The sequence below is a fragment of the Myotis nattereri genome (genome assembly GCF_964212035.1).
Source record: "Myotis nattereri genome assembly, chromosome: 18".
NCBI lineage: Eukaryota > Metazoa > Chordata > Mammalia > Chiroptera > Vespertilionidae > Myotis > Myotis nattereri.
The window spans coordinates 4833804-4846218 of record NC_138093.1 but is presented as its reverse complement, the minus strand read 5'-3'; the positions used below and the strand labels follow the sequence as shown (position 1 = coordinate 4846218).

General features: G+C 47.9%; 1 protein-coding gene across 1 annotated transcript in view; it reads left to right on the top strand.

The window, feature by feature from the left end:
- Positions 1-12415, top strand: part of VAV3 (vav guanine nucleotide exchange factor 3) — a 164795-nt gene that overhangs the window by 52979 nt on the left and 99401 nt on the right. The window contains exons 5-13 of the mRNA XM_081112007.1: positions 211-319; positions 879-971; positions 1487-1555; positions 3762-3865; positions 5430-5529; positions 7373-7468; positions 8894-8962; positions 10955-11041; positions 12232-12317. Coding sequence (XP_080968133.1) covers positions 211-319; positions 879-971; positions 1487-1555; positions 3762-3865; positions 5430-5529; positions 7373-7468; positions 8894-8962; positions 10955-11041; positions 12232-12317 — 813 coding nt within the window. The remainder of the gene's footprint in view (positions 1-210; positions 320-878; positions 972-1486; positions 1556-3761; positions 3866-5429; positions 5530-7372; positions 7469-8893; positions 8963-10954; positions 11042-12231; positions 12318-12415) is intronic.

Here is a 12415-nt window from a genome sequence, read left to right as displayed (position 1 = left end):
GGCAGCGAATGTCCGTGTCGCTGTCATTGCTGTCGGATGCTGTTGTCGTTGTCATTGTCCCTGTAGGAGGGACGGAGCCGTCACCTGAGCCTCCGACACCACGAATTCCATTTATGTCCCCTCTGGATTTCCATGGGAATCCAGGAAGCTGCTTCTCGCGCCTGCGTTTCCTGCCAGACAGTGACCTTTCTCCCGTGCCCTTCGTTCCAGCGAGACCCACGTGGAGGATGAGGAGGGCCTGTATGACTGTGTCTACGGGGAGGACGAAGGCGGAGAGGTCTACGAGGACTTAATGAAAGCGGAGGAGGCGCAGCAACCCGTAGGCACCTGCCTTGTTTTTTTTCTTTTGAGTTACTCTGGGTGTTTTATTGGGCAAGTGACAATGTTAAAGACTCAGTGTAATTGTTTATGGAACTGCTGGGATGGCTTTTTTGTTTGTTTTCTTTCTTACCTTTGCCCGTTATGTGTATATTTGATGCGACATCAAATCTAAAAGAATATTTGCCTGAAGATTTTCTTTCATAACAATACAATTCCATGATTCCATGAGATTAAGCCCCATTGCTCCTCTGCTATTGTTTTGCTGGTGACATGTCACTTATCACTCAGATTTGGTTTCCTTACCAGTAAAATGAAAGGATTAGACCAGAGACTCCCAGGGTTGTTTTGACTGTAAAATGCCACGTTTCTATGGCTCCAGATGCAGTAACAGGTCATGGTTACTAGTTATAACCACGCGGATCTCTCGGTTATGTGTTTTATTAGAAATGGAAAGCTTCAGAAAACCAGCAATGATTTTGATCTCTTTCTAGTTTCTGCCAGAGAGATTAACACATGAATTTGATTAACTAATTTTAATGGGATCGTTCTAATTGCAGAAATGTCAAGAGAATGACATACGAAGTTGCTGCCTCGCAGAAATTAAGCAGACGGAAGAAAAATACACAGAAACACTGGAGTCGATAGAGAAAGTGAGTGATCAGGTGTCACTCTTGAGGCCCCTCCTGCCCGGCATGGTGAACGTGTTGGGCTCAGTATTTCCTCTGTGTGTGTGTGTATTCTGATTTTCAGTAGAACTTTGGGTTTACAGATCTCAAAGCAGATTTAATCCTCCCACAACTATTTATTGATTGATTTCAGTATCTGCGTGCAGAGATTGAGAATATAGCAGTGAACACAATAGAACTCTGGTTCTCGGTCATGGAAGTTATAGAATTTTATAATGCTTCATCTGTCTGTCCCATTGTGTGCTCACCACCCAAAGTATTTTATGCTTTAAATGTATTAACTTGTATTTATGTCTTTCTATCTCTGTTCAAGTCTGTGATTTGTAAGGCAGAGAAAATAGTTTCTGCTGTTTCTTGGACATTCATAATACTGATAAACAACCGACTTTCAGTAAATATTTACTGTTTGTTGGTGACGATCTGTTATCTAGATTAGGGTGAGTTGTGCTTAATTCTTATTCTCTCTCCTCTCTGGGTAGTTCTTCATGGCACCACTAAAACGATTCCTGACAGCAGCAGAATTTGATTCTGTCTTCATCAACATTCCCGTAAGTGCAACTATGCTAGCTAAACGTGGGGTACTTCTGTAAAATCCTCATTGGGGTTCCAGATCCCTGTTGTAGCATTCTCTGGTATTCTTTAACAATTTTGACTCTATTTTCTGCCTCTTGAGTTCTTACAGCTATATTCTCGAGAAATAACTGATAAGTCATATCGTTAATCAAAAGTCACTCAGAATACATGCAGAAGACACATGGATAAGATTCATGTTGAGGGAGTCTTAGTTCAATAGTCCCTGGGCTCCTGTCTGTGTCTGGGGGAGCCCCCCTTCTGGCCCACTCACTGCTCCATGGTTCCTCCAGCCCCTCAACCCCGTCTTACCGACACCGTCCTGACTCCTCCGACTCCTCACTCCTACCATTCCTCCACTGTCTTGGTGTCTCTTTTCTGCTTCCAGTTATATCAGCCTTAACTCCAATTTCTGAAATACATGACTTCCTTATGCTTCAACAGCCTATTCTATTTATTTATGTAGAATATATTTTTTATTGATTTCAGAGAGGAAAGGAGAGGGAGAGAGATAGAAACATCAATGATGAGAATCATTGATCGGCTGCCTCCTGCACGCCCCCTACTGGGGATGGAGCCTGAAACCCGGGCAAGTGCCCTGACCAGGAATCAAACCGTGACCTCCTGGTTCATAGGTCAATGCTCAACCACTGAGCCACACCACTGGGCTCCGTAGTCTATTTTAATAGGTTATGTAAGCATTTCACGTTTCAGAGCACCTTCCAATGGTTTTATAGTCCTAAAAGAATATTTACTTGGAAGCATGAAGCCAGGCAAACGCTATGCCAGCTGAGGTCATGCTGGGCAAGGCTCACGTTCCGAGGCCTCTGGAGCTGGCTGTGGTCTTACTGCACAGCTTTCATGTGTAATATGCCAGCCTTTGTGTCCAGGCGTGCTTGCATCACCTGACTGGGCCCGTCTGTTTTGCTTCTTTACGTACATTGTGGACGTGCTCCAGTTGTCTAGCTGTGGCCCGTTGGTCTTTTCCTTGATTTGGGCCCAATGAAGACATTCTCACTGATTGGAACATTGCAGGAAGGAAGGTCACAACGTCAAGTGAACGGTTAGGAAGTAACCAAGTGCACGTTCTAGGAGGATGAGGATCTTAAACCACCCAAATACGGTCATTGTAATCGAGGACCCCATTGGACAGGCCTTTTCATGAGCCTCAGCCAAAGGACAGGCCCGCCCGGCCGACGTGGCTCAGTGATTGAGTGTTGACCTATGAACCAGGAGGTCACGGTTCCATTCCTGGTCCGGGCACATGCCTGGGTTGGGAGCTCAATTTCCCAGTGTGGGGTGGGCAGGAGGCAGTGATCCATGATTCTCTCATCATTGATGTTTCTCTCTCCCCCTCTCCCTTCTTTTCTGAAATCAATAAAAAATATATAAACAAACCAATAACACCCCCCTCTCCTCCCAAAGCCAAAAGGACGGGCCCAACATATTCCTGGTTCCTTTGGGCAGTGAGGTCAGGGAGTCTCAGGGCCCAGGGGAGGGGATAGTGGGGGGCTGGCCCCTTGGTTCCATGGCTGTGCCTGGCAGGACCGTCTGACTGGAAATTACTTGCCTGTCGGGAAACATGTGACATCCTGCCTGTGAGGAGCTCGGTCAGCCTCCTTGTCCAATGTATGCGCTCCTCTTTCTGCCCCAGTTGTCTGGTGATTTAGCCCGACTGTTGTGAGCTCAGCCCTGGGACACCACTAATTGACCGAAGTGTAAATCTACATTTCCATGCCCCCCGGACATGAGTCCCCACTTATCTTGTCAATAAAACATTAAGCACTTGGTAGTTGAATTGAAACATTTACAGCAGTTACAAAATGAAAATGAGCTGTGCCTATTTCTATACAAGGAATAAATTACCCTTTAATAACCAGTGAAATCATTTCTCTCGCACAGGACATGGGCATTTCCAGTCAGATCTGAAATTGCTGTTTCATGTGGCCTGTCACTCTCCCGTCCTCTGCCCTCCCCTTCCCTTCCCTCCCCCTCTCCACTTCCTCCCCCTCCTCCCCTCCTCTCCCTCCTCTTTTTACACATGTGGATGCGAGCAGGTTTCTGTACTGAGTGCCTTTAGGTTGTCCTTGGATGGCAGTTCTAGCAGCAATAGGGATTCTGGGGTCCGGTGATTTTTTGTTGTTCTGATTTCTAACTAACTTTGACCTTGCTTTCTTTTCTAAGGAACTTGTAAAAGTTCATCGGAACCTAATGCAAGAAATTCACGATTCCATCGTAAATAAGAATGACCAGAACTTGTATCAAATTTTCATTAACTACAAGGAAAGGTAACTTCTGAATTTAAAATGTTGGGGCTGTTCGCGGGTCATCGTGGTGAGGGTCAGTGTGAACACAGCTCATGGGTAGGAATCGCCCCACGTGGGGCGGCGGGTAGAACGCGGGACCTGGGACCTCTGGTGGCAGTGAGCTCCACGTGGGTGACAGAGCAGTAAGCGGAAAGGAAGAGGAGGAAAAGGAAAAACGGCTGCAGACGGCTGCCCTGCCCGTCAGTGCGGACTCGCCCACCCTGTCCCCGCGTCCTCTGGTTTCAGGAAGTCTCGCCAACTCGCCCGCCTCCTCCTCCCCACCCGTATGTGTTGCCTGTGGGGGAGCTGCTACCGGTGCCTTTTCCAACTCTCGTATCTTATCCTTCTCCGTGATGGGGCGTTTGATTCACGACGCACGTCAGTTTCCCTTTGTAAGTTAGAGAAGAAAAATCTTCCCACCAGCTCCCATGAATTGGGAATTTAGCTTAAAATTTTACACCCAGCACCATAGCTCCTAATGCTGACTCAGAAGTGGCTCATAAATTGCTGTGCATCAACAATTAGACAAACACGAACGTATCAGTAGAGTTAAAAGAAACAGTAAATTCCCAGCCCCTTTGGGAAATTTCTGTGTCCTTCCGGGGCCCCTCTGTGGAGCAGGCTGAGGCCCTGTGGGGTGACGCACCTGCTTCCCGCACAGTCCAGGCCCCTCGCCCCCTCTCCAGAGGATGCATTTTCCCAAATAAAAGGAGGACGGACGGGAGGCGATGAGTGAATGGAGTCATAAGTAACGATTACAGTACAGTTGTAGCGCCACACAACCTGGCTTCTGTGTGTGAGTAACCAGCGAAACGCTGACCTCTGATGGGCACTTGGCAGCTGACATGCGACGTTCTGTTAGTTTCCGGTGGACAACATACTGAGTAGACATTTATATAACAGGAGCTTAACCGGAAATTTTAAATTTTGTTTTGTGTGTATATTTGTACTCAACACCTACAGTCATCAAGCCAGCTTTTAAAACCCACCTGCTGTAAAAATGTCCGTGCAATGAGCCCCGGTCAAACGTAGAAATAAAAGGGGTCGTTTTTATTTATTTAATTTATTTTTTAAAATATATTTTATTGATTTTTTACAGAGAGGAAGGGAGAGAGATAGAGAGTTAGAAACATCGATGAGAAAGAAACATCGATCAGCCGCCTCCTGCACACTCCCCACTGGGGATGTGCCCGCAACCCAGGTACATGCCCTTGACCGGAATCGAACCCGGGACCTTTCAGTCCACAGGCCGACGCTCTATCCACTGAGCCACACTGGTTTCGGCAGGGGTCGTTTTAATACCCTCCCTGTGTGTGATCCTCCTCACTGGCCGCCTGTGTGGTGTGTGTGAGAGAGGAGTGCGAGGCTGGGCTGCGAGGCTGGGAGGGAGCCGCTCGCCGGGGTTCCTAGGCAGCGGGGTGCCGACAGGCGAGGTTTGCTCTGTGTCTCCCTCGCTGTGGGTTTAGGGGCGGAAGTCCTGCCTCTCCCCCGCCATGTTCGTGCTCTGCTGTCCTAGAGACTTCCTCCTCGTCTTGCTCCCTTCCAGGCTGGTGATTTACGGGCAGTACTGCAGCGCCGTGGAGTCGGCCATCTCCAGCTTAGACTACATCTCTAAGACGAAAGAAGACGTCAAGCTGAAGTTAGAGGTGCCTGTTGTTTTGTCTCTCGGTTTATGAACCAGCCTAAGAGCCAGATATTCCTGTTCCCGACCAGTGCGACCGTGAATGTCCCCATGTATTCTCAGTATAATTTCACGGCCATTTTATAAAGCGCAGTAGTAGCTACCTGTACACAGTATAACATGGTGGACGTGACCACCGTGGGACAGCCTGAGGCTGTGGCTGCCTCAGGAGCTGATCTCACCAGAGCCTCAGGAGTGAGTGGATGCGGGTTATTTCCGGACGTTGGGGCTGAGAAAGCCTGGGTTTTGGACTGAAAGGAACCAGTTTCCCCCCAACAGTTTTACACTGACTTCCATCACATCACAGCGTGAATGGTAGTGTGTGATACTTCCGCTCCTGACGCTGTGATAGATGTCATAATATAGGAGGTGTCAGGTGCAAGCTGTTTTAAGGAGCTGAACGTGCAGAATACGGTCACTGGGTGGGACTTCACTGGGAGAGGAGACCCATCCATGACCACAGAATTAGCAGTTTCACCTCCCATTAGAGACCCGTGACCCAGAGCGCTCTCCAATGTGTGGAAGCAAGCAGTCAGCGCCATAGTTATCTTTTCAGTGACCTGCGGCAATTGGCCAGGCCGAGCTGGCATTTCTTGCTTAAGATCCTCAGTCAGACGCTCATTAGGTGCTGTGGTCATTAGAGCTGATGGACTTTGCTTTATCGCTTCTGGCGATATATCGTTTTACGTTCCAGCAGAGCTAAGTGTGGGCACAGGGAAACCAAGTCAGGAGCTAAGGAGTATTTCCTTGACTATAATCCTTCCCTGAGCTCCTTCCCAAATTCCTTGGTCTGGGATGTGCAGTTGTCTGAGGATTTTGGGCTTACTAAGTTGCCCACTAATAATAATATTTTTTATGAGCTCTGTTTTTTTAAATTGATTTTTAGCGAGAGAGGCAGAGAGGGAGAGAAACATCTATCAGCTGCCTCCTGCACACCCCCTACTGGGCATCGAGGTCACATCCAGGGCATGTGCCCTGGCCTGGAATCAAACCGGTGACCTTTTGGTGCACAGGACGATGCTCAACCAACTGAGCCGTTCTTTTTGAACGACACTATAGATCTGTGAGAAACAGTAAAGTACTAGTTTAAAATACACTTTAAAAAAAGAATAGTGTGATGTTAAAAAAAAAAAAAAAAGAAACCCGAGGCTTTTGAGACATTGAATCCTGCAGTAGGTTTACACTTGAGCATATTTTTGGAGTCAGTCATTTCATTTCATTCAGTTTAACAAACACTTCAGCAAATACTAGATTCTTAGAGGGATGGGAGACATCTTGGGGAAGGGATTATGTACAACAAGAATGAAAAGACCCACAAGGCACAGAGAGAGGGCATCATTTTGATTGGGGTTGTTACTAAAGGCCTGGAGGTGTAGTTCTTGAGGAGAACGCTGGATTTTGCCGGGAACTGGGCCAAGCACATGGCAGCTGGAGAGAGCCAGGGTGTGTGGGTGGGGAGGCCCATGTGGGTTCGACGGGCCGGGGCTTGGATGAGATTGGGGACAAGGCAGAGCTGTCAGCCTGTGGGGAGGAAGACCCTGGAGGGCCCAGAGGAAAGAATCTTCATACATAAAGAGTTTTTCTTACCGATTCATAGTTAGAGCTGCAATGCTCCAAGCTTGGTTTGTTTTTGGTTTTTAATTATAGGTGCTTTCTATTTTTTAGAAACAAGGCTTGTTCAGGAAAAGGGGACGTTTATCACGCAGTCACAGTTCTGCGTATGGCCTTTGCGTCTTCTCGTGTTTCATGACTCCCTTTGATAAAGCTAACGGTTTTTAACGCACCTTTTAAAAACCACGTTTCCCTAGGAATGTTCCAAACGCGCCAACAACGGGAAGTTCACTCTCCGAGACCTGCTCGTGGTCCCAATGCAGCGCGTGTTAAAGTACCACCTTCTCCTGCAGGTACGTCACTTAAACCCCTGTCCGTTCATTCCTTCAACCAAATACTCACGAGGCGTCCCCTGTGTGCCCGAGGCCCCGTGTCGGGGGCCCTATCCCCTTGCCATTCTCAGTTACCAGTGGGGCGCAACGGGAGATAACAGCTGGAAGCTGGCCCTCCTTGAAGCCAAGGTGAGTCTCATTTTTCCCAAGGTCACACTCCCTGTCCCTCAAACAGAGCTGGCTCCAGACAGATTTAAAAATTAAATAATCAGGTCAAAACAAATATGAAGACCCCTTCGGCCAAGTGCTTTGTCGTCAGTATTAATCCCTTACTAGAGTCTCGATAATGCTATAGACCCGGATTCAGCAGGTAATTCCAGGAGAACTTTTGCCTGATAACTGTAACCTGCAGAGAGTTGTGTCACATTCTGGGTTGCTTTCTGCTCTAGTAGATTATAATAAGGCTACATGTATTTCGAAGGGATTCTCGTTATAACCCCAAAGCTTACGGTGTCCACGGTCAGTCCTCTAATGAGGGTGGAGAGTCTTATAAATTTAATGTGATGGCTGTACCAGGAGACTCATTAGTTCTGCTCCAAAGGCACGTCCTACTGCATTAGCCTATCTCCTCTGCTGACGCTTGTGAAATGTTGTTTTAAACAGGTCTCCTACCTGCATGTGAAATAGGATTTGGAGTCTTCTGTGCTTAGGACCTCTTTATATTACATTTCTTGCAGTGAAGCCGCAGAATGATTAGTCATCCCTATTTTTGTTCTGAGAAATCAGAGAAATTCAAACCCTGATTATTTCTTTAAAACGCATTAAAACATGTATGAGACCTAAACTCAGAGCAACTCTACTCAAATTGGATTTTAAGAAGAAATAATAAGGAAGACGAAGGCGATCAGTTTCTGAGACATCGTGGAACTAAAAACCTGTCCAAAATAAGAGAACAACTTATTTAATAACTTTGGTTAATAAATACCAATGGAAGAGTTTAGAAGGTGCAGTTTTCAAGACACATCTGTTTGTATCACAAGGTTTTAGACACACTAAAAGTATCAAATGTGACTATACTTTTATGAAATTTAGCAAACTTTTTCCTAATTTCTCTTGGATTGTTTTGTACTTTAAATTTTGAAAGTATGTTCAGTCCCATGATGATGGGCCCTTGGGTTGCCTCCAGATCTTGGCTATTGTAAATTGCACTGTAACAACACAGGGGAGCACATATCCTTTCAAATTAGTGATTTGGGTTTCTTCGGATATATTTCCAGAGCGGAATTGCTGAGTCTTATAAGGCAGTTCCATTTTCATTTTTTGAGAAATTCTCTACTGTTTGTGGTTGCGCCAAACTTACATAAAGGGTTAATTTTTAAATGTTTTCTTCCTTATGTTTGGGTGTTCATTTGATGAAAATAGTACTGAACTGTGTCTTCCAAATAGGAACTGGTCAAGCATACCACCGACCCCACAGAGAAGGCGAATCTGAAGCTGGCTCTGGATGCAATGAAGGTAAAGCGATGCGCCGTGACTTTGCTTGTGTTTGTTATTCTTGCCTGAAAACAAGAGAAGACGCTCTGCTGATCCATATGCGTGGTATGCTAATATATTACGGTATACTTAAGTATTTGTGTAGTTTTGTTTCTGGTGGGGAGAGTTGAATAGTTTTTAACCGAAATAAATACACTTGCATGAATTTAATTGTTAGACAAAATCACATAAAACCAACAGGCAAATTAAAATAATTTAAAAACATATATTTTTATTGATTTCAGAAAGGAAGGGAGAGGGAGAGAGAGACAGAAACATCAACGATAAGAGAAAATCATTTGATTGGCTGCCTTCTGCACGCCCCACACTATGGATCGAGCCTGCTTGTGCCTCAGCTGGGAATCAGACTGTGACCTCCTGGTTCATAGGTCGATGCTCAGCCACTGAGCCACGCTGGCCGGGTGAAAATAATTTTCGTTATTTGTAAATGTTATGACAACTTCCATCACCTCCAGGAATGATTTCATATCGTGGTGGCCTTTGACATTCTCTGCATGGTCGCCAATAGAACCCTGCGGCTGTGTAAGCACCAGGTGGGCGGGAGCTTTCTCAGGTGAGGCCTCTGCCAGGCTTCCTTTTGCGGGTGCTGAGCGTCAGTGCACATGAGGTTCAGGATGGGTTTCTATGTTCAGGGAAACCTGGAAGTCAAGCATGACGAGTAGACAGAGGCAGACTCTCTGAGCACATGGGGGATCTCTAAGACCCAGCTTCCACGCTGTGCTGGACAGTGAAGGAAATACTCGTCCCTAATTTAAAACAGAAGCAAATGTGTCCTCAGAGCAAAACTCGAGCCGTCTGTGAGACGGTGGTGATGCTTCTCCGTGTCTCTGGGCCGTTTCCCAGCGAGCCCAGCTGTCCGCCGGCTCTGCACCCACCCCGTCAGGGCCCATCACCCAGTTACTGATTGTTACAAAAAGTCATACCAAGGGTCTAATTGTAAGAGATCATTTATAGATACAGGCCCCGAAAAGTCAGACTTTCATTTAGAACAGAGCTCAGAGCTGCCTTTTGTCCGAGTTCTGTTCCCGCTGCGTCAGATGAACTGAAGGGGATGGAGACGGTGAAAAGGGCCCCAGAACACAGGGAATGGAGAGCGCGTACAACAAAAAGAGCTGGCCGCCGGGCGGAAGATGAGCTGCTGTTTCCTCCGAAATGAGAGCAGACATTTAAAAATAGGCGGCGCCCGGGGAGCCGGGGGGCCGTGTTCATGGCGCCCCGTTTCCCCGAGTTCTCTGCTCTCTCGCCTCCGTCCCCTCTGCTTTCAAAGGAGACGTGATCGAAGGCTCCCAGGAATAGAGACGCGAGCTGATGGCAGAGAACAGTCCTGCGGGTTCCTGGTCTAACTTAGTTACCTTTCCCTCCCTCGCCGAGCCCTCCTTTCTGCCCTTCCGCCAACCCGCCTGACAGGTCCTCCTCTCAGGGTCGTCGGTAATGTGTTTGGAACCTACGTTATCCTGACCTGGTTCCCTTTCTGTTGTTCTGCGTGGGGTCACTTTTTTTTTTTTTTTTTAAATCCTGTTCTTCTCAAGGGTGAGGTAAGTGACACCTCTTCGGTCTTCCCAGCTGTCGTCCAGACATTAAAAAACAACAACATTTCTATTGATCTCAGAGAGGAAGGGAGAGGGAGAGAGAGAGAAACAGCAATGATGAGAGAGAATCATTGATCGGCTGCCTCCTGCACACCCTACACCGGGGATCAAGCCCGCAACCTGGCAGGTGGCCTGACCTGGAATTGAACCGTGACCTCCTGGTTCATAGGTCGATGCTCAACCACGGAGCCACGCCGGCCGGGCTGTCCTCCAGACATTTTTAACTTGCTCTTGGTGAGCAGCTTTGGTTGATTCGAGGGCCATCGAAAAGCCACGGGTGCTTTTGCCGCTCCTGAAGGGAATGCTCTCCTCTCTCCTCCCGTCTCATGGCCCTTCTTTTTGGCCCGTTCTCTTCCCTCCGCAGGACTTGGCACAGTACGTGAACGAAGTGAAGAGAGACAACGAGACCCTGCGTGAGATCAGGCAGTTCCAGCTCTCCATAGAAAACCTGGTGGGTCATGGCCACTCCGTCCAGCGTCCCTACCCCACCACCTGTGGTTTTTGAAGAAAAGACACTTTACTTTCCATTTTCTAATTCTAGTTTATTTTCCCTGTTCCTGTTTGGCCACGTCCACACGGATGGCTCTGCCCCCACCGTCCCCTCACCTTAATCACACAGCTTCTCCCCAGCCATCCAGATCCTAGACCTCGGCGCCCTCACCGCCGTACATACTCCTGCTGATTCCCGTCATTTACTCATTTTATGTGTATGTGCTGGGTGACTGTTGTGCGCCTGGCCTTGAGGTTGGGGCTGGGGCTGGAACTCTGAGCCCCATGGTCTCAGGGTGGAGGAGACAGGGAAAGGATAGTTTAAAGATGCTATTTTGAGATAGTGCTGTGAACAGGGCGATACAACAGGGATGGAAAGGGGAGGCCTCGTTTAGATATGATGGTTAGAAAAGCCCTTCTGAGGTGGTGGCCCCTGGAACCTGAAGTCTAAGAAGAAGCCGCAGCACAGGGATTCGGGGGAAGGGGTTCCAGGCAGAAGCCACAGTGTTACTGGTGGTGGGGACCCCCCCACTGGGGATGGAGCCCACAACCCCGGGCATGTGCCCCCACCGGGAATGGAACCGTGACCTCCGGTCCATGGGCCGACGCTCCGCCACGGAGCCGGCGGGCTAAGTCAGAACTTGAGATCTCTAAGCAGGGGCACCCTCCTTGACTCTTTAAACCAAAGTGGGTCCCCGGCCCTGCATGCTGCCCTTCATGGCAGTCACGCATTTGTAAATACAGACTTACTTCCCCACTGGCTAGGAGCTCCATGAGGGCCAGGTCTATGCCATTTCGCCCTGTTACAGTGGCTGAGCCAGAGTGGATGCTCAGGAAATGCTAGTTCCTGCACCTTCCTCGTGACTTGAATTCTTAGGGTGAATTCTCTCTTTGGGTAGCTGCCTTCCTCATTAGGGTTATAAGTAAAATTAGTTAATGTCCTCAGCCTGCCTCCCAGGAGGGCCAAGGACAGGCTGTTTTTGAAAGTGTATCGTGTGGACCGGAGCCTTGTAGAGTAAGGGTGCTAAAAGCGTGAAGGGATAAAAGCTGTCATGTAACAGTAGTTGTTCTTAATACACAACCTCACTGAGATTTTCTGTCTTTTTTTAATGTGATTATGAAACACTGAGGTGTGTACATTTTCTGTTTTAGAACCAACCAGTGCTGCTGTTTGGCCGGCCCCAGGGAGACGGGGAGATCCGAATCACCACTCTGGACAAGCACACAAAGCAAGAACGGTGAGGAAGGGGGGCGGGCACTTTCAGAATAAGCCCTTCGTATCCGAGCCTGGGGAGGCCTCAGAAACAGTTCCTCCGGGCAAAACCAGGCCACGAAG